Below are 25049 nucleotides of genomic sequence, written 5' to 3'. Positions count from 1 at the left end.
TGTTGCTGCCTTGATCACTGACTAGAAATCCCTTGACAAAAGTACAGTGTCTATTTTTCAGGAAAGGCGAGTCTGAGCCGGGTCGGTGGTGGCTCACGCTTTTAGTCCCCGCACTCGGGAGGCAGAGACAAGCAGATCTGAGTACGAAGCTATTCTGATCTCTATATTAAGGTCCTACAGAGTATTCAAAACAAAACAAAAAAAGAGAAGGTCTTGCTATGAACTTGTGAACAAAAACTACTGAAAAGAGGCTGTGTGTGCAGATACTGGTCGACTGATTAGATGATATTTCAGTACTGCAGAGAGATTGGACTGTGGCCAGTCCAGGGACTAATTTCTTTATTTTGAGCTGGTCTAGCCCTCTAGAAACAGGCCTTCTTTACCCATCTCTGTGTTGGACCTAAAATCTTGTACCAATAGAAACTATTTGGAATCTGTTAACTTAGCGCTAGCTGACTTCCACCAACCCAAAAGCTAAGGATGCCTTCAGATAACATCTTGGACCTATAGAAAACTTTCCCCACCTTGTTATATTCACCTCTCTGATATATCCACCAATGTATTTTAGATTACCTTGATTTATGACTTCTTTGTTCTGTAAAACTAATGAAACAGTTTCCATGTTGGAATATGTAATTTGGGGTTTTCTCATTTGTGAAAGGGGAATACTAGCAGGCATAATGATACAGTTTAAAAATTAAACTTTGTGTGGGATATTTAGTGTAATGCCTTGTTTATTAATTTTTGTTTGTTCGTGTGTTATTTTGAGACAGGGTCTACTATAGCCTAAAGGTGTTCTTGAACTCCGAGTCCCCCTGCCTCTACCTCTCAAGTGCAGGAATTAGACGTGTGGGTCATCATTAAAGGCTTTCCTCGGAATGGTGGTAGGTTTTCTAAAGCAAATGGAGAGACGGCTGTCCTTTAACTTGTGTTAGGTCATTTCTATCTCTTCACAACCAAGAAACTGGAATAAGAAGGACAATACAAAGCTATGCCTGGTAGCACAGGACTGTAATCCAGCCTTCTCTGGAGGCTGGGACAACCTGGACCACTTATCCAGACCCTGTCTCAAAAAGAGAGAGCTGGAGCTACTGCTAAGCGCTAAAGCACTTTGGGGTGGTTGAAACACTTACTGCAGTCCAAAGTACCGTTAAACGAGAAATTCAAGTTTACTTGCGGTAACAATAAGAACATTTGATTGGTGCACACGTGTATTCCTAGCTCTTGACAGGCAGGGTGGCAGGAAAATACCCTGATTTCGAGGCCAGCCTGGTGTCTGTTTTTAAAAGGTCGAAAAAAGAACCTTTGAGGTCTGTGTATCACTTTGCAGTTAAAACAGGAGTGCTCTGCCAAAATCTGTAATCGCCACCAAATTCATGTTTTCATCCCTCTTATCTGTAGACTACTAGGGAATTACCAAAATGTCGGCCTCCTAGAGCCAATGGCCAACCCTGTCACGTGACACTCATGTCCCAGCTTTCTAGATCATTGCATCAGCCGAGCCCAGCAGCCTTCCCAGAAACCGGCTTGCAAACTCATTCGCGCTCCGAATGATTGGCGTGTGAGTGGACCAATAATATCTGTGGAAGAAAAGGCGTAACGGAGCGCTTTTCATGAGAGGGCTCTGATTGGATGGCGAGGTACGCGTCTGGCGCCGGTTGTGGCGGCCGGGTACTGCTGTGTGTGTGCGCATCTGAGGGAGCAGGTAACGGGGGCGTCTGGCGGTGGGCTTTGGGCGAGGGCCCGGACCCTGGAGGAAAGCAACAGGGGCCTCGAGAGCTCTACGAGAAGAGCCGGCCCTTGGAGGGGGTGGGGCAGCTGCAGTCGGCCGCCGGGTCGGGCCGCCCCGCCCCTGGCCTGGGGAGCGGGATCTAGGCTGCAGCCGAGCCTCAGGCTCGGTAGGAGCTCGAACTCCAGAGTAGCTTTTGCTGTTCTCTCGGAGCACTGAAAGTAGAGCGGCCTCGGGTGGACTTGCCCAGGCCCAAGACCTTGGGAAGATCGCGGTCGTTCAGTGACCACCCAGTCCTAAGGGTTTATCTCCTCTAGTTTTAATCCCTTAACGAATTGGGGGGGGGGGGCTGAAGTCCAGGGTGACCCTGGTGGGTGGAGTCCAGGTGAGAGACATCTCCATGCTTTTTAGGTTCTCATACCTTATCCCAGACTCAGCTCTGTAGACCGGGCAGGCCTTGAACTCGAGGCTGTTCTGCCTGGGCACTTGGAGTGCTGAAATTACAGGCGTAAGCCACCACTCTCAATATCCCTTCCTCAGCCTCCTGAGCGCTGGGATTTTTTTGTCTGGCTGGGGACACAGCTTTGACAGTCTTCATCCTCTGTAGGGCTAATAACCAACGTGTTAGATCCCAGTTAACACTTGTTATTTCTGTATATAGTGGTCTCCCTATGGAGGGCACTGACTGACTCTCCACCTTGGTTTTCAGTACAATACATGTTCATTATGTTGAATAAGTAAGCAAAGATAGGAAATTCAAATGTTCTTTGGAATGTGACTTTACCTCAGGTTACCTATTTAGAGAAGCAGTTTTCCTTACCAACTAGGACTTGTTAGAAGGGTAAATTCATTTTTGCAACCATTGTTGAGAGAGGCATGCAGAGGAGGGTTGAAAGAAGGCTATGTGACAAGACTTCTGAAAACCTTCACCTTGACAATCCTTATGAACAGCAAGAACCAGTTTTTTTCACTCAGCCTGGTTTAGCATCTTTTTACCCCTTTGGGGCATCTGAGTGATATGTTTGAGTTGTAAGTAAATCAGTTGGAGTTGTGGTTGGCTGTGTCAGGATGTGGCTATTTTTAGAAACTCTATGCTTAGCCGTGCTGTGGTGGTGGTGGTGGTGGTGGTGGTGGTGGTGGTGGTGGTGGTGGTGGTGGTGGTGGTGGTGGTGGTGCACACTTTAATCCCATCACTCCAGAGGCAGAGGCAGGTGGATCTCTGTGAGTTCGAGACCAGCCTGGTCTACAGAGCGAGTTCCAAGACAGCCTCTAAAACAACACAGAAACCCTGTCTCGAAACACCCCCCCCAATAATTAAATAGACAAAAATAAAAACTATGCTTATTGATGTAAATAGTATTTATTTCATTAGGTTTTGGTCCTCACAAAATCCTGTTCAATACAGGGACTAAACTCAGGCTAAAGTGATGCAGGTAAGGTTAGAGCTGGGTCTAGAATTCTACAGACTTTTAGATAATATCACGAATGAGATAGTTGTCATTTTTCTGGATACCCAGTGCAGCATGGCACTACATCACTAGGCAGTTACTGATACACTGACCAAAACTTGTCTTTTCTCCCCTCCCCCCCCCACACACCCTGCCTTTCAGAGACACATTACATATGCAAAAGGCTTTGAAACTGTAAAGTTGCCTTTTTTTTTTTTTTTGACTTCTCGCTCTTCTGAGTCCCTGTGCTTATTTATTCAGTCGGCTTTTCTTCCTATAGCATGCTCATTTTGAAACAATGCATACTTTCACTGAGCTACACCCCCAGTTTTTTTATGCATAATAAATAAACAAATCTGCAGGCCAGAAGAGGGCACCCAATCTCATGATAGATGGTTGTAAGCCACCATGTGGTTGCTGGGAATTGAACTCAGGACCTTTGGAAGATTGGAAGAACAGTCAGTGCTCCCAACCTCTGAGCCATCTCTCCAGCCCCCACCCCCAGTTCTTAGTAAGCCATATATATGTGAATGATTAATTTTGTTTTATGTACATTGGCTTGAGGTTTTAGATCCCCTGGAACTCTGGAGTTGTAGACAGTTGTGAGCTGCCATGTGGGTGCTGGGAATTGAACCCAGGTCCTCTGGAAGTTCTCTTTACCGCTTGCTGAGCCATCTCTCCAGCCTGGGTTGGTACATTCTTGATACTTTAGGGTGGCCCGTGGAACATATAGGCTTATCCTTGGGCTCACCAAAGTGTCAGCCCAAACCTAGCAGCTCTGGCTTTGGGGATCTGGAACTGTGAACAACTCTTAGGATGCAGGTTAACAAAGAGTTTGAAAGATCTAGGTGAGTAGATACAGGCCCCTCCTTTCGTTGAAATGACTCCCTCAAGGATTCAGATTAGAATCCAGGTCTCCTAATCTCTCCGCCTTCCTCACTGGGACCGTAGAGACCATGAAGTCCGTGATTCTTTTCTGATTCCTGGCATTGGATGCTCAGCGCGTGTTTGTGTAATGAATGAAAACATGAGGAAGTCACCGCTCTGCTTGATGTCTGCTGAGGTTGACAGGTGTAGAATGGCTGGCTGCTCTGCGAGTGCGGCAAAAATCTTTCTTTGACAAACACTATTCCCTGGGACATTGCAACACAGAGAGTTTAAGATCAAAAAAGAAAAGCTAACCTTTGTCATTCTTTGACTTGGCTTGAGAAGCCACGAGTCTTGCATAATGCCTACTTTTAGTTTTATTTCCCCTAGTTTCCCATCATCCTTTCTTTTGGTTAGTTCCCTGAGGTGCCTTTCAAGATGGACTCCCCGCTAACAGCAAGAGAAATCCGGGAGCGGTTTATAAATTTCTTCAGACGGAATGAGCACACCTACGTCCACTCTTCGGCTACCATCCCGCTGGATGACCCCACGTTGCTCTTTGCCAATGCAGGCATGAACCAGGTAAAGGTTTTCTTTCTTTCTTTCTCCCTGACGACTGACTGACTGACTGACTGAAGGAGCAGAGCGGCAGGTAAAGCTCTTGGAGTCAGACAGACTCTGGGTTCTGTCGCTTACCAGGTAAACCTATGTGGCTTCCTGCAGTGACCCCGAGCTTCTGAAATGAAACAGTGCTGCTTGGGGATTATGTTTTGTAAGAGGGGTTGGAAAGATGGCTCTCACACCCGGCCAATACATTCATTTTTAGTGAGTCTTGAAAAGATGATTTTTTTAGCATTTGAGATCAAGGATTTGATGGGCCAGGTGATAGGTGCGGGGTGTGAAAGTGTGTTGCTTTAATCCTAGCAGTTGAGGAGCAGAGGAAGATGGCTCTGCTTGAGGCCATAGTGATCTTCAGGACAGCCAGGGCTACATAATACAGAGATCCTGTCTCAAAAGAAAGATAGAATTTAAGAGAATTTGAGGTCAAACTAGTATACACAGTAAGACCCAGTCTCAAAGAATTAAAAATTTTTTTTCTTTTTGGAGCTCAAGACAATTTTTCTTTCTTTCTTTCTTTCTTTCTTTTTTTTTTTTTTTTCTGAGACAGGGTTTCTCTATATTGTTTTGGAAAGTCTCCTGGCACTTGTTCTGTAGACCAGGCTGGCCGAGAACTCACAAGAGATCCACCTGCCTCTGCCTCCTGAGTGCTGGGATTAAAGGTGTGCACCACCAACGCCCAGCTAAGAACAATTTTTCTTAACATTTCAAAGAGAACCCCAAGACAAGCAAACCTGTGCATCTGTAGCAGTTGCCTAGAGGAGAAGGGAGAATTAAAAAGCCATGCTGCTTGTGTTGAGCTGTCACGGTGGTCAGTCAGACAGGCAGGGAGAGAAGCGTTAGAGGAAGAGAGTAAGGAAGTCGAAAGTGTCTGAGAAAGCATTCTCAGAGCAGAGGTAGAAGGAAGGAAAGAAACCATACTTTACTGCATAATTGAGAAAACGGGCTGACTCAGAAAGGTGTGTGGCTACAGCCCTGTAAGCTATTGCCCCACCCCCAAAAACAACGTTTCAAGATTTTATCTTTTCATTGTCTCTTTCTTCTGAGGACAAAAAAACTATTTTTCTTGGAGAGTTTGGGGGCTAGAGAGATGAGCACTGGCTGCTTGTCTGGAGGATACAGGTTCAATTCCCAGCATTCATAGGGTGTCTCACAATTATTTGTAACTTCATTTCTAGGGATCCAATGCCCTTTTCTGGCTCCTTGGGCACAAGACGAACACATGATATACAGACATATATGCAGGCAAAACACTGATGCACATAAAAATAAAATTAAAATTTTTCTTAAAAATGTTTACAGCGGGAGCAGTGGTAGTTCACGCCTTTAATCCCAGCACTTGGGAGGCAGAGGCAAGTGGATCTCTTGTGTGTTTGAGGACAGCCTGGTCTACAGAGTGAGTTCCGGGACAGCCAAGGTAGAGAAACCCTGTCTCAAAAAACAAAAAATGTTTACAATGTTTTCTTTCTTTTCTTACTGGAGATTGGACCTGGGGCTTCAAGGTGTTATCAGCAAGGACCAGGCTGGCCTAAAACTCACAGAGATCCATTTACCTCTGTCTCCCAAGAGCTGGCATTAAAGACATATATCACCACACCTGGCCTAGCCTAGCAAACATTTTTTAATCTTTTTTATGTTTATTTTGTTTTATATGTGTGTGCATTTTGTCTGTATGCTACATGTATACCTGCCAGAAAAGGGTGTCAAAGTCCTTGGAACTTGTTGTGAGCCATCATGTGGGTGCTGGGAATGGAACATGGTTCTGTCAGAACAGCAAGTGCTTTTAACCCTGAGCTATCTCTTCGCGCTCTTAAAATCTTTATTTATTTTCATTTTACATGTATGCATGCTGCTTGTACATATTCATGTACTCCACGTGCATGCTGTGCCCACAGAAGCCAAAAGGGGTAGTTGAATTCACCTAGAGTTGGAATTAGAGACAATTGTGAGCTACCACACACATGCCGAGAACTCAGCTTGGTTCCTCTGCAAGAGCACCAAGATCTCTTAAATGCTGAGCCATCTCTCTGGTCACAAGTAGCTGCTGGTCTCTAAGTTTGAAAACATGAAGTTGCACAGGCCTGGTGAGAACAATAAACCCCAGCTGAATGATTGGCAGTGACACGTCAGAGTGTGATCGGATGAATTCCCAGGACAGGGCATAGCAAGCCTGCGTGTCCAAGCTGTCATCAGCTGGTGGTGATTACACTTCTCTAATCCATCTCCGTGTTTTTCTTCTTTGTCACCTTTACTCACAAGTGTCACATGAGTTTTACCAGAAGGATGATCTGAGATAGTAGTTCTTTGCCTGTGTATGGGTTGTGACCCCTTTAAGGGGGGTCACGTATCGGATATCCTGCATATCAGGTATTTCATTGCAATTTTTAACCATGGCAAAATTACAGTTAGGAAGTAGCAAGGAAATAATTTTATGGTTGGGGGTCACTGCAACATGTGGAACTGGATTAAAGGGTCGCAGCATTAGGAAGGTTGAAAACCACTGATCTAAGTTATCAGGGTTGTTACAGACAGTTTCACACATCTGCTTTCCCTGTGCAGGTGCTATTACTAGCAGTGGTGGAGACCTTTATTTAGGGAATTAGGTCTAGGAAGCAGTTGCTCCAGATGGTCTTTGCCTTGGTTCCGTCATTCTCCTGCTTCTAAGTATCAAGGCTCACAAAATCCAAACCACTTCCTGCCAGGTTAAGGACACTTGACATAGCCTGCAGTCCTTTAAAAGTTAAACTGTTCCTTTCTCTTTTTTTAGTTCAAACCCATCTTCCTAAATACAATTGACCCATCTCACCCTTTGGCAAAGCTGAGCAGAGCTGCCAATACCCAGAAATGCATCCGTGCTGGGGGCAAACACAACGACCTGGATGATGTGGGCAAGGACGTCTACCACCACACCTTCTTTGAGATGCTGGGCTCCTGGTCTTTTGGAGATTATTTCAAGGTAAGATCAACATAGGTGACTTAGTTTTCTTGTTTGTTTGGTTTGGTTTGGGTTTTTTGTTTTGTTTTTATTTTTGTTTTTCAAGACACAGGGTTTCTCTGTGTAATAGTCCTGGCTGCCCTCTGTAGACCAGGCTAGCCTCAAACTCACAGAGATCCACCTACTTCTGCCTCCCAAGTGCTGGGATAAATAAGACATGCGCCACCACCTCCTGCGTAGTTTTTTATAACACGAGGATAATTTCCACAAAGGGAACAAGTTACTAATTTTTATTGTTTTAAAACATGAAATTATCATTTAGAAGATTCAGGAATAAAGGCATTTAATAATTCTGAGACTCCCTAGAAAACTTTTGTCATTTGATGGTTTCAGTTTCTATTTCCTATATAAATTGAATCTTTGTAGTTCATAATGAAGAGATATTGAGTCCATGTTCTGTGTCTTTCTTTTTTTAGGAATTGGCATGTAAGATGGCCCTGGAACTTCTCACCCAGGAGTTTGCTATTCCAGTTGAAAGACTCTATGTTACTTACTTTGGCGGAGATGAAGCAGCCGGCCTAGAGCCAGATCTGGAGTGTAAACAGATCTGGCAAAATTTAGGGTAAGGGGGCTGGAGAGATGGTTCAGTAGTTGAGAGCTCAAACTGCTCTTGCAGAGGACTGGAGTTCTGTTCTTAGTCCTGAAGCTATGGTTCACAGCAAGCACCTCAAGGGGCTCTAACACCTCTGGCCCCTGAGGTACCTGCATTCACATGGACATCAATTTTACAAGTTCTTTAAAGAAATTCTTAAATATTAAAAAAGGGGGGGTGTTAGAGATAAGAATGTAACCTGCTTAGTGAGAGAGATTCCTAAATTCAGGATGGTCAGCCATCCACCCATAATCCTTCCCTTTCTTTTCAGTGGGTTCCAAATATATCCTCAGTCACTCAACTATACCCCCAGCTCCTTGGCAGTTACTACATTTCAGTGTATAGCCCAAGTTTGATGTCATACCTATAATCCTTATACCCTGGTAGCAGAGATAGCAGGGTTCTGAGTTCAGGGCCAGTTTTGGCTACAGAACAAGCCTCTGTCTTAAAAACAAAAAAAAAATTTCATTTTAAGTTTTGACAGGAACATGCCACATCTAAACCATGGTAGTCTTTGGAACTTTTGTTAAGAAAACATGTCATGTAGTGAATCACAGCATTGATGCCAGCACTTAGACGGCAAAAGCAGTGGATTTCTGTGAGTCAGCCAACCCCATCTACATAGCTCTGTTCATGCCAGCCAAGACTATATGGTGAGACCCTGTCTCAGGAAAAAAGACAAGAAAATTTGCTTAAATTATGTTCATATTCAAAATAAATTTTTGTTTCGTTTTTTTGAGATAGAATTTCTCTGTAGCTTTGGGTGCTGTCTTGTAACTTGCTTAGTAGACCAGGCTGTCCTCAAACAGAGATCCGCCTGTCTCTGTCTCCCAAGTGCTGGGATTAAAGGTGTACCTCACCACCACCAGCCAAAATATTTTTTTTTCTAGGCTTTATCTGTATCTTGACATATTGGGTTGTGATCATAGAATTATGAGGAGTCATGTTCTGCTTCCTTAGTAGGCTTTGAATGTAGGCTATAAGTGATTGCCAAAGAGGGAGACTCTCTGGCATTGTGTGGTAGAAGCAAGTCTTGAAAGGAATCCTGTTGATGGCATCAGATGGGTTTATCTTGTTTGCTCTTTGCAGATTGGATGATGCCAAAATTCTGCCTGGCAACATGAAGGACAACTTCTGGGAGATGGGTGACACGGGCCCCTGTGGTCCCTGCAGCGAGATCCACTATGACCGGATTGGTGGTAGGGACGCAGCACACCTCGTCAACCAGGATGACCCCAATGTGCTAGAGATCTGGAACCTTGTGTTTATCCAGTATAACAGGTAGTGTGGGCCCTGCTCCTTCCTGTTAAGAACAGTCCCTTTTCTTTAACCAAGCAGAGAAAGAGAAATAAGCTGTACAGCTGTGTCTATGGCTGAAGTTTGTTTGGGATCTGTATTTCTGGAGACAGTGAGCAGCTTCAGATGCTCCTGGGATCATGCACTTTTTAAAATTCTATTGTCAGGGTTCCATTCTGATTGGAACAATGTACCTCCTTTAGAAGCTAATTTTGTGTCATATAATGCCTTGCTGAGCCATTTGCCTTCTGTTTAAGAATAAGGAGCTGGGAATGGTGGCGTATACCTTTAATCCTGGCATTCAGGAGGCAAAGGCAGGATGATCTCTATGAGTTCAAGGCTAGCCCGGTCTACATAATGAAGCTACACAGCTAGGGCTATGTAGAGACCCTGTCTCAACTCTACTGCCAACTCCCCCAAAATAAGAAGTAAGGCAAGGGTGCTGGATATGTGTCTACCCCTCTCTTCACAAACCACACAAGGGCACATGGTGAATAGTAACTTTCAAACAATGCTAAGTGAGTTTTAACCAACAGGGCCCAGAGAAATAGCCTGGGTCTTTGCTTCAACTTCCTCTTTTTATCATACAGGGAAACTGATGGCCTTCTGAAACCTCTTCCCAAGAAAAGTATTGATACAGGGATGGGCCTTGAGAGACTAGTATCTGTGCTGCAGAACAAGATGTCCAACTATGACACTGACCTTTTTGTTCCTTACTTCGAAGCCATTCAGAAGGTACTGATCCTTCTATGGAGGTTTGCAGGTTAGACTTTTAGCACTGCCATCATAGATGAATGGCCATGTGCTTTGACAGCCCAAAGTACTTGTTGCCACCTGCCTACTTCATTATTGTTAGCATATCTTTGTCTGAATAAGGGGAATTCTGTGTGTCGGTCTAGGACCTGGCTTGATGCTCTTTGGCTCTTTCCACTATCACTTTCTTGGATTTGTGGGATGTGGCAAGGTAGTCATCCTTTCTTTCCCAGACCTCCTCGCCCTCTAGGAGCCTGACTGTCATCGCCCTCTTCTGCTCTTTACCTGTAGGGGACAGGTGCCCGGCCGTACACTGGGAAAGTTGGTGCTGAGGATGCCGATGGAATTGACATGGCCTACAGGGTTCTGGCTGATCATGCTCGGACCATCACCGTGGCACTGGCTGATGGCGGCCGACCTGATAACACAGGACGGGGGTAAGTCACTCTCTGGGCAGGGTTTGGACTGGATTTTAAGGCCATACTTTTTATTATTGCTCTGTTGTTGTCTTTTGGAGAGGTACAGGAATCCCCTCCTCCCCTCTTTCTAAGAGCTAAAGGGAGTTTTAATTTATTTTAAGACTATATATTTAACAGTTTCTACTAAGTACTGAGGGAAAGCCGGCACTAAGGCTGTCAGACAGGATCTTGGCTCACCCCAGGAACCTGCAGTCCTGACAAGCTGGCCTAGGATAGGATCTTATACATCAGTCTGGTTTTGTCTTAGTAGGCAAACCAAATTTCTGTGAAAGCAGAGGGGAACAAAAAGTTCATGTTGCTCTGTTTTGAGCAGGGTCCTAAAGGGCCACCATGGAACTCCAGCTGTGGTGTTTCCTAGTGGATACTAAGGTCTGCTTTTCACAGGTATGTGCTGAGGCGGATTCTTCGCAGGGCTGTTCGATATTCCCATGAGAAACTGAATGCCAGCAGGGGTTTCTTTGCTACATTAGTTGATGTTGTCGTACAGTCCCTGGTACGTAGAGAAAGTTCCTGCTTTCGTTTTCTAGTCCAAGAGGCATGTAGTGGGTGGCATACTGTTAATGGATTTTTTTTTTTGTAAGATTTGTTTTGCCGGGCAGTAGTAGTGCATGCCTTAGTCCCAGCACTCAGGAGCCAGAGGCAGGTAGATATCTGTGAGTTCAAGGCTGGCCTGGTCTACAAAGTGAGTTCCAGGACAGCCAGGACTGTTATACAGAGAAACCCTGTCTCGAAAAACCAAAAAAAGAGAGATGTATTTATTTTATGTATGAGTGCTCTATCTGCATGTACCCTTTTATGCCAGAAGAGGGCTTCAGATCCCACTAGAGTTTATATTGAGCCACCTTGTGGTTGCTGGGAATTGAACTCAAAACCTCTGGAAGAGCAGCCAGTGCTTCTAACTGCTGAGCCATCTCTCCAACCCTTTAATGGATATTTTAAGAGCAAGATTGTGGAGGTCAGGTATGATGGTACACTTCTTTAATTCCAGCACTCGGGAGACAGAGGCCAGTGAGTTTGGGGCCAGCCTTATTTACATTGCAAGTTACAGGCCAGCCAGGATTATATACATCTCAAAAAAGAAGGGGTATGTCGAGGAACAGTCTCTGGTCTGACTGAGCCTCTTTTGTCAGGGAGATGCATTCCCTGAGCTAAAGAAGGATCCAGACATGGTGAAGGATATCATTAATGAAGAAGAGGTACAGTTTCTCAAGACACTCAGCAGAGGGCGGCGCATCCTGGACCGAAAAATTCAGAGCTTAGGAGACTGCAAGACCATTCCTGGTGAGACCCAATTTTCACCTTCCTCCAGCAGGCACAGGGAATCCTTCTGAGAAAGAGTGGTTTCTCACCTCTTCCAAGGCCTAAAATATTTTAATTAAACTGCTTTTGGTATAAAGTAAGACTTAGAGCAAAAGTAATTATAAAAGAATTTTCTGTGGTAAAAGTATTCAAACAATGCAGACGTGAAAAGCGAATACCTTTTCCAAATACATTTTTCGAGGCAAAACAACAACAGCACTGTTAGGAGTTAACTTGTTGGTACCTGCAATCTCAGCATGCTGAGGCAGGAGGCTTACAAGGCCAAGTATGTGATACAGAGCAAATACAGTCTCCAGAAGATAACAAAAGATTTTTGTGTCTATTCGCATGATATCGAAAAATAAGTGTTTTGTTGTTTTATGTTTGCATATAGAAATAACATTTGGGTCAGGGTGGTGGTGGTGCACACCTTTAATCCCAGCACTTGGGAGGTAGAGGCAGGTGGATCTCTGTGAGTTTGAGGCCAGCCTGATCTACAGAGCGAGTTCCATGACAGTCTCCAAACAATACAGAGAAACCCTGCCTCAAAAAACAAAAAGCAAGCAAATAGAAATAACATTTGGTGTGTGTCATCTTTATTGTTTTGGAGGCTGTTGGTCCAGCCCGGCCTCGAACTCACAGAGATCCACCTGACTCTGCCTCACCATTGCTGGGATTAAAGGCGTGAGCCACCATTGCCTGGCTATTTTCTTTTTATTGGTGTATAATGTTTAAAGAGAAAGATTAATAAACTCAAGAAACAGAAATTTACCTTCTGTTCAGTCCTAAAGGATTAGACTTGCCTTAACTCTGTTCACTTTGGTCACTCCCAGCAGTCCCCTGGGAGGGCTTGGCCTGGCTAAGGAAGGGTTTGTCCATGTCATTTTGATGTAATTCCTTTTTACTCTAGGAGATACTGCTTGGCTCCTCTATGACACTTACGGGTTCCCAGTGGATCTCACTGGGCTGATTGCTGAAGAGAAGGGCCTGGTGGTGGATATGGATGGCTTTGAAGAAGAGAGGAAGCTGGCCCAGGTAAGGGATGGAGAGGGACCTGGGGGTGCCGGTCTTCCCAGCTCACCTCTGTCTCCAGGGTGCCTTCTCTTTTTCTTTTCTTTTCTTTTCGCGTTTTTCGTTCTTTCCAAGACAGGGTTTCTCTGCGGCTTTGGAGGCTGTTCTGGAACTCACAGAGATCTCTGCCTGCCTCTGCGCCACCACCTATCCACCTTCACCTTTTTTTTTTTTAAGATTTATTTGTGTATTATGCATACAGTGTTTACCTACATGCCTGCAGGCCAGAAGAGGGCACCAGATCTCATTACAGTTGGCTGTGAGCCACCATGTGGTTGTTGGGAATTGAACTCAAGGCCTCTGGAAGAGCAGGCAGTGCTCTTAACCTCTGAGCCATCTCTCCAATCCGTCTTTTTTTGGTTTTTTAATGACAGTGTTTTTCTGTGTAACTCTGGCTGTCCTGGAACTCACTCTGTGGACCAGGCTGACCTCGAACTCAGAGATCTACCTGCCTCTGCCTCCTGAGTGCTGGGATTAAAGGGGTGCACCACTAATGCCAGGCCTGATTTTCTTTCTTAAAAAAATAGTCTCTATTTTTCTTATCACCAACACCAAAAAAGAAAAGAATGTGTAGTGTAGGCAGGAAAGGCAAGAGCTACTCAGGTACAAATCAGTTTGACTTCTTTCCCTTAAAAGTCTTTTCCTGCCGGGCGTTGGTGGTGCACACCTTTATTCCCAGCACTGGGGAGGCAGAGGAAGGTGGATCTCTGTGAGTTAGAGGCCAGCCTGGTCTACAGAGGGAGTTCCAGGACAGCCTCCAAAACAAGACAGAGAAACCCTGTCTGGGAAAAAAAAAAAAAAAAAAAAAACCTCTTTTCCTGCTGGGTGGTGGTAGCATGTGCCTTTAATCCCAGCACTTAGGAGGCAGAGGCAGGCGGATCTCAGTGAGTTCAATGCCAACCTGGTTTACAGAGTTCCAGGACAGTTATACAGAGAAACAATGTCTTGGGGTCAGGGAAAAACAAACTCAAAAAAGCCTTTTCCCTAGACCAGTAACTCTCAGCTGGGGCATTTGCAATAATGTGTTAACAGCAATTTTAGTTTTCACCTCATCTTGTTGATAGAGCTTAGAGATGCTGCTCAGTGTCCTGCATGCAAGAGGACAGCCCCAAAACAAAGGCTGGTCAAGCTCCAAATACCAGCAGTGCTAAGATTAAGAACACTATTCTTTAGTTTTTCCCGGGCCATGGATTAGCAAGCCTCACTTCTCTTTTCTCCTCCACTGAGGTAACTCAGAGTTTTTTTTTCTCTTGTTTTGACAGCTGAAGTCACAAGGCAAGGGAGCAGGTGGGGAAGACCTCATCATGCTGGACATTTATGCTATCGAGGAGCTCCGGGCAAAGGGTTTGGAGGCGACAGACGATTCTCCAAAGTATAACTACCATTCCGACTCCAGTGGTGCCTACGGTGTGTTGCTGTTCCTTCTGCTTCCTCTTAAGTCTCATAGGCATCCTTCCTTGGTGGTTTCCTTAACTATTTTGAATTATAGTTACAGAAAGTTGTTTTTTAAAACATCACAGGGGGGCTGGAGAGATGGCTCAGAGGTTAAGAGCACTGACTGCTCTTCCAGAGGTCTTGAGTTCAATTCCCAGCAACCACATGATGGCTCACAACCATCTAAAATTCCATCTGATGTATATGTAATAAATAAATAAAAAACAAAAAATAAATTAAAAAAAAAAACATCACAGGGAAGTTCCAGCTACTTTTCCCTTACTTGTAACACTTTACAGAAAAAAAAAGGCAGTTGGCCTTGAAGCATTATGTTGAACTCTGCACAGGCATAATATAATTTTAAAGAATCTAAATAAACAAATAAATATGCAGTTCTCTGCCTGGCAGAGATATTATACCAAAATCCATTTAGTGAGGTTGTTATTTATTTTGCCACCCCCCCCATGGGAAGGAAGTTTTATTGGTGAAAGGGAAGGGGAAGAAGGTAGAGAGGGAGGGAGACAGAGAGACTTGGTCTTTCAGAAATGGCAGGAGAGTTTGTTTTGTTTTACATTTCTTGAGACAGCATCCTACTGTGTAGCCCTGGGGAGTCTAGAACTTCCTACATAGACCAGGCTGGCCTTGAACTCACAGGAATCCACCCGTTTTGGCCTCCTAAGTGCTTAGATTAAAGCCATGTACCACCATGCCCATCCCAAATCCATTAGCTTTAAGTGTGTGTGAGAGTCAGAAACAGAGTAAGAACTAGAGTATTACAGCTGTATGAAGCAGAATCAGATTTACCAAGTTTGTTGTCTAAGATAGAGAGTGACCAACTGTCCAGTTTGTTCAGACATGCCTCAGTGTTAACACTGAAAGTTTGTACCCTAGAAAACCCCAAAGTTTTAGAAACTGGAACAGTTAGTCAACCTACTGAGTATTGATTCCCTGGTAGAAAATCAGTGTGCTAGTTATTTTGTAAAGTCTAATGATCTGGCTTTCAAAATAAAATTAAACAATTAGGACCTAAGTATCAAGAAATAGAGTTTAGGAAAAGTCAGCTAAGAATATGTGATTGGAGCCAGGTATGGTGTTACATGCTTTTAATCCCAACACCCAGGATGCAGAGGCAGGTGGATCTCTGTGACTTGGAGGCCATCCTGGCTTATATAGGCCAGCAAGGGCTACATATTAAGACCCTGTCTCCAAAACAACCACAAAGAGAGTATGTGAATTGGGCTGGGGATGGTAACTCAGTGGTGAAGTGCTTGTGTAACGTGTGAGTGTCTGTCAATTGTAACACGGGGAATATATGTATCAGCCAAGTCCCTGACCTCTCTTCCCCTATTTTTGTTTGTTGAGCAGTGTTTGAGTGCACAGTGGCTACGGTGCTTGCTCTGCGCAGGGAAAAGATGTTTGTGGAAGAGGTGGTCACTGGCCAGGAATGCGGAGTAGTGCTGGACAAGACCTGTTTCTATGCTGAACAAGGAGGGCAAATCTACGATGAAGGCTACTTGGTGAAGGTTGATGACAGCAGTGAGGATGTAAGGCCAAACGTCTTTCTTGTTGGCTGTGGAAGGCTAGGCATGGAGCTGGGTGGCCTCTTTTGTTCCTTCATACTCTGGGCTGTGGAAGCTGGTTTGACAGATGTTTGGGTTTTAGTCTTTTGTTGGTGTATCTTCTGCAGACAAGAGAGCTGCTTCTTTTTTTTTTTTTTTTTTTTTTTTGAGACAAGGTTTTTCTGTGTAGCCCTGGCAATCCTAGAATTTATTCTGTAGATCAGGCTAACCTCAAACTCAGAGATCCTCCTGCCTCTGCCTCCTGAGTGCTGAGATTAAAGGCGTGCACCACCACCACCTGATGAGGACCGCTTCTTATATGTGTGGCCGTCTCAATGTGTCCCCTTGTAAGGGGATCCTTGAAGCCAGTATGCAATGCAAATGTTAGCACTTGCTTCCTTATGAATGAGGATAATAAGGACACTCTTCACTTGTTGATTGGTTTTGTTGGCTTTTTTGTTTTATTTTGTCTTGTTTTGTTTTTGGAGACAAGCTTTCTCTGTATAACAGTCCTAACTGTCCTGGAACTCTCTCTGACCAGGCTGACCTCGAACTCACAGAGATGGCCTGCCTCTGCCTCTCAAGTACTGGGACTAAAGGTGTGCGCCACCGACCCAGCTTGTTTTTTGGCTTTTTGAGGCAGGGTCTCACACATATAGCTCAGGTGGGTCTTGAATGCCCAGTAACCTGCCTCAGCCTTTCCTGTGCTGAGAGTAGAGGCGTGCATCGCCATACCCAGCAGAGACTACTCTTGAAGGGCGAACATTTTACAGAAAGCTCAGCCTCTGACTTGGCCACTGCTAAGTGTTTGGTCCTGATGAGAGAGTCACTTGGTCTCCTTTGGTAGCTGATTTCTACCAGTAGGATAGGACCCTTTCATAGAATGTTAAGATGTTCCTTGCTGAGGAAGTAGCTCAGTTGGTAGAGCACTTAATTGGCATGAACAAGTGGGGCTATGTACTTGTAATCCTAGCACTTGTGATGAGAAGCCAGAAGATTAAGTTTCCCTAGGCTACCCAACACATTAAAGTACAGTATGTGTATCATGTAATGGTAGCTAGCGGCATATGTGTATAAAGGAGAATTGATATTTATTATTTGGAAATTTTCATTTTCCTATTGGTGTCTTTGACTCTGCAGAAAACTGAGTTTACAGTGAAGAATGCTCAGGTCCGAGGCGGGTATGTGTTGCATATAGGAACAATATATGGAAACCTGAAAGTGGGGGATCAAGTTCGGCTTTTTATTGATGAGGTAAGTTGTATATGCTAGTACATGCTTGATGTTTATTTATTTACTTAGGTCTTTTGTTTGTTTGATTTTTTTTTTTGTTTTTTGTTTTTTTTTGTTGTTTTTGTTTTTGTTTTGAGACAGGGTTTCTCTGTGGCTTTGGAGGCTGTCCTGGAACTAGCTTTTGTAGCCCAGGCTGGTCTCGAACTCACAGAGATCCGCCTGCCTCTGCCTCCCGAATTCTAGGATTAAAGGCATGCAGGCATGCATCACCATACCTGCCTTTTTTTTTTTTTTTTTTTTTTTTTTTTTTTTGGTTTTTCTGTGGCTTTGGAGGCTGTCCTGGAACTAGCTCTTGTAGACCAGGCTGGCCTCGAACTCACAGAGATCCGCCTGCCTCTGCCTCCCGAGTGCTGGGATTAAAGGCATGCGCCACCAACACCCGGCTTCCTGCCTATTTTTAATATTCTTTAAAGTATATTTATTTTATCTCTGTGTGCACATGCGGCAGCATGCATGTGGAGGTCAAGGACAACTTGAAAGAGTCAATTCTTACCGGTACCAGGTATTGACTCAGATTGTCAAGCTTGGTGGCAAGCACCTTTGCCCACCAAAACATTTCTTTGGCCTATCCTAAGTGAAACTGTTAGCAAACTGCAATAGTAAATTTTGGTGCATTTTGTAGATTGTAAGGGAAGACACTAACACTAAAGCCTATTTGCTCCCAAGTTAATCTTTTCATAAGTGTTTTATTTATTCTTTGACAATATCATACATGTATACAATTTATCTTGATCCTGTCTTAGAAACACCCCCTTCTCCTGTGGGTTGCTTTTCAAACTCCAAGAACTTTTTTAGGAGCCACGGAGCCTGTATTAAGAACCACGAAGGCAATGTGTGGGCCTATCTGCCATCCTTGTTCTTGGGCTTAAGCAGGAGGATTAAGAGTTTGAGGTCTAATCCCAGCACTCGGGAGGCAGAGGCAGGCAGATCTCTGTGAGTTCGAGGCCAGCCTGGTCTACAAGAGCTAGTTCCAGGACAGCCTCCAAAGCCACAGGGAAACCCTGTCTCGAAAAACCAAAAAAAAGAGTTTGAGGTCACCTCTGGGTTACACAGTGTGACCCTGTTTCAAAAAGAGAACAGAACTAGGCTCTGTTGGATGTGGCAGAGCCCCAGAGTAATAGCTTAAAAGCCGATAGCTCTGTTATATATGAATCAGGGGCTGTTTCTCCTTGCTTGTTGCTCATCTCTAGGCTTTGCTCAGGATTTGGTTCCCTGAACCAAAACAGTAGTTGTGAGACGTGTTGTCCAGGCCAGGGGTTAGCAAGCGTCCTTTTGGAAAGGGTTGGATCCTAAGTGCTTTTAGCTCTTAACACTATACAGTCTCAATCACAGTTCGTCAGCTGTGCTGTGGTCTGTATGTTTGCTGTGTATAAACAGATGAATGTAGTTGTGTTTCAATAAACACATTTATAAAACCAACAACAGGCTTGGCTTGGTGGCATGGGCGTTTAATTCCAGTACTCAGGAGGCAGAGGCGGGTAGAACTTTGAGTTCCAGGTTAGCCCAAGTTTCATAGTGAGCCACTGTTTCATAAAAAAACAAAACCCAAACAGACAACAAGTCAGATGTGGCCAGTGAGCCCTGTTCTATGCAGAGGAAAGGGGAGCTTAGTTGTGCACCTACACTTACCTATAAGGAAAGCTGGGGAAACTGTTTTTACCCTGAGCAGCCTTATATTGGACAGATTTTTCTAGTACTTGGGAACAGCTTTCTAGCAGCCATCTCTGCCCTCTGCAGCCCCGGCGAAGACCTGTCATGAGCAACCATACAGCCACGCATATTCTGAACTTCGCCCTGCGCTCCGTACTTGGGGAAGCGGACCAGAAAGGCTCACTGGTTGCTCCTGACCGCCTTCGGTTTGACTTCACTGCCAAGGGAGCCATGTCCACCCAGCAAATCAAGGAGGCTGAGGAGATTGTCAACGCCATGATTGAGGCAGCTAAGGTAGGTTCTCGGGACATGTGCTCCCTCTTCCTGCACTTTCTGCCTGGGAGGCTCAGCAGTCCAGATGGTCCCACTCTATTGAACCATGTCCTGACTCTTCATGGAGACGCTGAAAGCGATGGTTCTCTGACTGCTTTTATAGTGGTGACCCGTTAGCAGCCAGTGTTTTACGCTTACTTACATACAGTGTTTTCACTTCAGATTTGGATCACAGTTTAACAGAAAGGTTAGAAATTCCTGTCTGGCTTCTTTGCTCTTGCATGAGATATTTTTTCAGAAGACTTAAGGTGTGTGCCAGACTCAGTGGGGTTTCAGGCCCTGCTCTCTCCACGGCTGCTTCCTCACCTTCACAGGTTTTCCAGCTTTTTTTCTCTTGTCTTCTTTTTATGGCAGCCTGTCTATACCCAGGACTGTCCCCTGGCAGCAGCAAAAGCCATCCAAGGCCTTCGCGCCGTGTTTGATGAGACCTATCCTGACCCTGTGCGAGTCGTCTCCATTGGGGTCCCGGTGTCAGAACTGTTGGATGACCCCTCGGGGCCTGCCGGCTCCCTCACTTCTGTTGAGTTCTGTGGAGGAACGTGAGTACCTTGGTAGGAACAGCCACAGATGAGCTCACCTGCTGTTGGCACCCCACTTTGAGGATATGAAACAGACTAGACCAACTGTCATATTCCTTTGGTTGTTTATTATTTTGCCATGCTAAGCAAATGTTCCACCATTGAGCCTCAGACTCTCCTATTTCTAAGACTTTGTGCCAACCTCAGAATTCAACTGAGTGTTAGTGCACACTTTGAGTTTCCTGAGCAACTGGAGAATAAGCCCTATTTTTAGATCCATTTGTTTTAAGGCAATGTGTGAAGACTTTTAAAAGTAGGACTGGCCGGTTGTGGTGGCGCACGCCGGTAGGATTTGCTGAAGGAGGCAGAGGCAGGAGGATCACGAGTTCGAGGCCAGCCTGGGCTACACATTTTTTGGGGCTGGAGAGATGGCTCAGCGGTTAAGAGCACTGACTGTTCTTCCAAAGGTCCTGAGTTCAATTCCTGGCAACCACATGGTGGCTCACAACCACCTTGAATGAGATTTGGTGCCCTCTGCTGGCTTGCAGGCAGAAGACTGTATACACAATAAATAAATATAAAAAAAAAAAGTAGGACTGGAGAGATGGCTCAGTGGTTAAGAGCACTGGCTGCTCTTCTAGAGGTCCTCAGTTCAATTCCTAGCACGTGACAGTTTACTGTCTGTAACTTCAGTTCCAGGGGATCTGACACCTTTGTACAGACAGACATGCAAGCAAACACCAAAGCATATAAAATAAGAATAAATAGATCATTTATGGGTGTTTGTTAGTTTGTTTTTAATACTTCTTTATTTATTATGTATACACACACCAGAAGAGGGCACCAGATCTCATTATAGATGTGAGCCATCATGTGGTTGCTAGGAATTGAACTCTAGACCTCTGGAAGAGCAGCCAGTCCTTTTAACCTCTGAACCATCTCTCCAGCTCCCTAAAAAAAGTGTTTTAAAAAAAGTTTTTTGTCTCGGAAAAAAAAGATTTTTTAAAGTAATCTTCCAATATTCTCACCTACATAAATTTTACATATATTAAAATATAGCTCATGTTCCACCAAAAGATCAAAATGTCATTTGCAACCTAATGTGTCCCCTTTTATACTTGGAATGTTCTGAGGCCCTAGCTTCAGGCTCAGCCCAGCCTTCCCTCCCCCCTGTCCTTTCTCTTGCCTTTGCTTCTGGCCTATGATCTTAAACTCCCTTCAGAGTGAGAGGTCACTGGGGTGGCAGGTGGTGGATGTTTTTAATCCCAGCACTTGGAATGCAGAGGCAGACAGATGTCGGAGTTTGAGGCCACTCTGGGCTACATAGTGAATTCTTGGCCAGCCAGGGTTACACAGTATAAGACTCTTGTCTCAAAAAAATAGATCTTTACCTACTGCAAAGGATTGGATTCTTTTTGGGAGGAGGTATCTCACCCAGGGCTCCCAGACTTCCTCTTCTTCATAGCCTTTTATGCTCTGCCCTTCAGGCATCTACAGAACTCTAGTCACGCAGGAGCTTTCGTCATAGTTACTGAAGAAGCTATTGCCAAGGGTATCCGGAGGATTGTTGCTGTCACAGGTGCTGAAGCCCAGAAGGTGAGGTCAGGCCAGTGAGTGGGCCCTGCCTGTCAGAGGAAGCTATCACTGCACAAGATTTCTAGCTGTCAATGTTTGTCTTTTACATTGTGGGCCCGGTACATAATGGCACTTGCCACAAAGACTAACAACCTGAGTTTGTTGCCAGTGACCCACAAAGTGTAAGAAGAGAACTGACTCCATAAAGTTGTTCTCTGACTCCCACACATTCTGTTCTGTGCACACATGCACACACCACACACACACATCACATACAAAATAGTAATAGAAAGAAATTTCCCAAAACAGCATCACAATACATAAACTCTGCATCTTCCTCCCCACACAGCTGTGTGGGAGGGCAAGTCAGAGTTCTCCTGCTTCATGTGCTCTCCACATAGCCCGCATGTCCTCTCCACATAGCCTGCATGTCCCCCTAGTGTGAGGGACATGGCACAGAGGACCGTCGTTCTGTGGTGGGGACTCTAGCTTGTTTTGGATCCTGGGGAATGGTCATTTCACCAGGTGAAGGGCTGCTCATTCGTGAGTACCTGCTTACCCTTGAACCTGAGTTACAGTGCGGCCTTTGCTGGCAAGGTGTGTGTGGCTGGAGCACTTGCTTCCTGAAGGAAAGAAACCCCTGGTGTTTACAGCTCTACTTGTTCTCCTAGGCCCTCAGGAAGGCAGAGAGCTTGAGGAGATCTCTGTCTATCATGGAGGCCAAAGTGAAGGCCCAGACTGCACCCAACAAGGATGTGCAGCGGGAAATTGCTGACCTTGGTGAGGTGAGGATGGCCTCTCTCTGCTTCAGGATGTGTTCGCTCCTTAGCAAACCTGAGGAGTAAGACCATCCCTATGCTTGAACCTTCTGTCCTTTTATTTGTTGTACTTGTTTTGAGACAAAGTCTTATTTTGTAGCCCAGACTAGCCTAGAACACTCGATAGCTCAGGGTGACCTCAGATTTGTTCTGGCTATCATCTCTCTGCTAAATGAGCCACACACTGGGTGGGGGAGGTGGGGCGTAGGGTTTTTTGTTGCTGCTGCTGTTGTTTGAGAAAGGATATCACTATGTAACCCACTGCTCTTGAACTGTGTATAGCACAATGTCTGGTTATTTCTTAGTATGTTAAGCTTCCAGCGAGTTCACAGGGTATGTTAAGAGCTAAGCCCTCTTTATAATGACATTTTATCTCCAGCCCTGTTGTGATAGCTGCTACATTAATAGAGTGCCTGGTTTTGTTTGTTTTGGTTTGGGTTTTTTTTTGTTTTGTTTTGTTTTGTTTTTCAAGACAGGGTTTCTCTGTATTGTTTTGGAGGTTGTCCTGGAACTCGCTCTTGTAAACCAGGCTGGTCTTGAACTCACAGAAATCCACCTGCCTCTGGAGTGTTGGAATTAAAGGCCTACGCCACCAAAGCCCTGCTTGTTTTGTTTTTTTATCCAAAATTTTTTTGGGGGTGGGGGGATTCTCCTTCTCGCCTTCCCTCCTCCTCTCTCCTCTTCTACCCTCCCCCCTAGAGTCTTAAAGCCAGCAGATATTGTTGTGGTGTTTCTCTGTTCTCTCAGCCACTGACTATGGAAAACTTTGGCTCAAAGACGGTAGGGTGGGTTAGAGTGGGCTTGAATTTCATCCTACCACCTAGTAGTCCAAACCTGGACAGACTTGTGTTTTGGTTCCAGGCTTTGGCTACTGCAGTCATCCCCCAGTGGCAGAAAGATGAACAACGAGAGACTCTGAAATCCCTGAAGAAGGTCATGGATGACCTGGACCGTGCTAGCAAAGCCGATGTTCAGAAGCGAGTAAGTCTTGGCCATGGTGGCAGCTGGAAGAGCCCGAGGTTTCCCTGGACAGAGGCTCGTGGGGTTCAGAGTCTGGGCTCTTAGCCTGAGCCTCTCTCCTGGGCTTCTTGTAGGTGTTAGAGAAGACAAAGCAGCTGATTGACAGCAACCCCAACCAGCCCCTGGTCATCCTGGAGATGGAGAGCGGCGCCTCAGCCAAGGTAAGCAGGGACTAGGACCAGGGCTGCCCTACTTGTGAGCTGTGTGTGTTTTCCCTCCGAGCCTTGTCAGACCTCTGGTGGCTCTAAGGCCCACTGCTTAGTACTGAAGCTAGGCTGAGCCATGGAGAGATCTGGGAGCCTGAGGAAGAAGGAGCTCCCTGGGAGAGGGTTTGGGCAGGGCCCTGCCTTTGGTCTTCACATGGGTTCCTGGGGACAGCATCTGCTAAGGAAATGGGGTGGTGCTCTGAGAAAGCAGGGCTCCCTTCCCTGGTGCTATGACTTGACATGAAGTTACCCCACAGGCCCTGAATGAAGCTTTGAAGCTGTTCAAGACACATTCTCCTCAGACGTCTGCAATGCTCTTCACAGTGGACAACGAGGCTGGCAAGATCACATGCTTGTGTCAGGTTCCCCAGGTCAGAATTCCCTACGGCCTCACTAGATCAGGCAGGCTATGGTGGTACACGCCTTTAACCCCAGCACTCTCAGGAGGCAGAGGCAGGTGGTTCTCTGTGAGTTTGAGGCCAGGCTGGTCTACAGAGCGACTGCCAGGACAGAGGGGGGAAAAAAGCCTGCAAACCCCTATGTCAGTGGGAAATGCTATCTGTAGCTTCTCAGAGAGGGGTTCTTGGTAGTATTTGCCAAGACACTGTATGTGCGTGTGTGCACACGCGTGTGTGTTCCCCCAGGCCTTCCTGTTGGTAGATATATTAACTACTGGCTGACGCCTGGCATTGCTTTTTGTTTTTACCTTGATAGTGGCTATAGCTGCTCCCCTGTAGCAGCTGTGAGTCAGTCAGTCTTGGCCTCTGGTAGTGTCACCCAGGATATGAATGGGTATTGGTGTCTGCCCTCCTCGTGGTGTCCCACTGTTCCCTACCTCAATCCCATTTTCTATTCTAACTACCATTTCCCTTTCCTGTCTTCTAGAATGCAGCCAACCGGGGCCTAAAAGCCAGTGAATGGGTGCAGCAGGTTTCAGGCCTGATGGATGGTAAAGGAGGTGGCAAGGATGTGTCTGCCCAGGCCACAGGCAAGAACGTGGGCTGCCTCCAGGAAGCCTTGCAGCTTGCTACTTCCTTTGCCCAGCTCCGCCTGGGCGCTGTCGAGAACTGACAGGAGGGAAGCCCTCACTGGGAAGCATTTCCCCATCCGCCAGATGTGTCAGAGTGCTGACTGCATCCAGGAGCTCCCTGCCACGAAGACGTCTGAGTCTTGGACTTTTCAGTCGCCCTATCTATCCGTCCTAATCCAGCAGTAACTGGAGCATACCTGGAGCTGTCCTGTGACTCCTTGCCCCTTTCCGTTACTGCTCTGAGCCATATGTGTCCACGCCATCTGTCTAGAATCACTACCCCAGGAATGCTGCATAGCATCATCATGATCTTGTCTAGATAAGGTAACTCTGCCAACCCGAGACTTCTGGGTCCTCTGCGGTAGAGGAAGCCTTGTTGCTGCAGAAAATAAAAAGGACCATGTGCAATACTCAATGCATCATTCTCCTTTTTCTCCGGGGGTGGACCCTGACTTCCTGTATGTCT

The 25049-nt window shown here is 45.6% G+C and overlaps 1 protein-coding gene across 2 annotated transcripts; it reads left to right on the top strand.

The window, feature by feature from the left end:
* The first annotated feature begins 1577 nt into the window (after nucleotides 1-1577).
* Aars1 (alanyl-tRNA synthetase 1) lies at nucleotides 1578-24993 on the top strand. 2 transcript variants are annotated; one of them, XM_013115566.3, is made up of 21 exons: nucleotides 1578-1705; nucleotides 4462-4626; nucleotides 7430-7618; nucleotides 8074-8219; nucleotides 9339-9530; nucleotides 10136-10280; nucleotides 10590-10735; nucleotides 11162-11270; nucleotides 11908-12058; nucleotides 12987-13111; nucleotides 14410-14554; nucleotides 15947-16125; nucleotides 17281-17394; nucleotides 19171-19377; nucleotides 19771-19955; nucleotides 21422-21530; nucleotides 22181-22294; nucleotides 23189-23308; nucleotides 23422-23508; nucleotides 23811-23924; nucleotides 24439-24993. In XM_013115566.3, exons 2-21 carry the CDS (start codon nucleotides 4483-4485, stop codon nucleotides 24622-24624), a joined length of 2907 nt encoding a protein of 968 aa, XP_012971020.1. In that variant the 5' UTR covers nucleotides 1578-1705; nucleotides 4462-4482; the 3' UTR covers nucleotides 24625-24993. The 2 variants fall into 2 exon arrangements, with proteins under 2 accessions (XP_012971020.1, NP_001268606.1); NM_001281677.1 differs by lacking the exon at nucleotides 1578-1705 and having other exon boundaries at nucleotides 4483-4626; nucleotides 24439-24624.
* The last annotated feature ends 56 nt before the right edge of the window (nucleotides 24994-25049 follow it).

The sequence above is a fragment of the Mesocricetus auratus genome, unplaced genomic scaffold (assembly GCF_017639785.1).
Source record: "Mesocricetus auratus isolate SY011 unplaced genomic scaffold, BCM_Maur_2.0 Super-Scaffold_6723, whole genome shotgun sequence".
Classification (NCBI taxonomy): Eukaryota; Metazoa; Chordata; class Mammalia; order Rodentia; family Cricetidae; genus Mesocricetus; species Mesocricetus auratus.
Note: the sequence above shows the minus strand (reverse complement) of the source record. Positions and strands in the feature narration are given on the sequence as shown.

Bases quoted from the DNA above. Each gene is read 5' to 3' on its own strand.
- Aars1 (XM_013115566.3), top strand. From the start codon at position 4,483: ATGGACTCCCCGCTAACAGCAAGAGAAATCCGGGAGCGGTTTATAAAT. The intron at 14,555-15,946 runs GTGTGTTGCTGT...TTTGTTGAGCAG, and splicing joins CGACTCCAGTGGTGCCTACG to TGTTTGAGTGCACAGTGGCT. The intron at 19,378-19,770 runs GTAGGTTCTCGG...TTTTTATGGCAG, and splicing joins CCATGATTGAGGCAGCTAAG to CCTGTCTATACCCAGGACTG.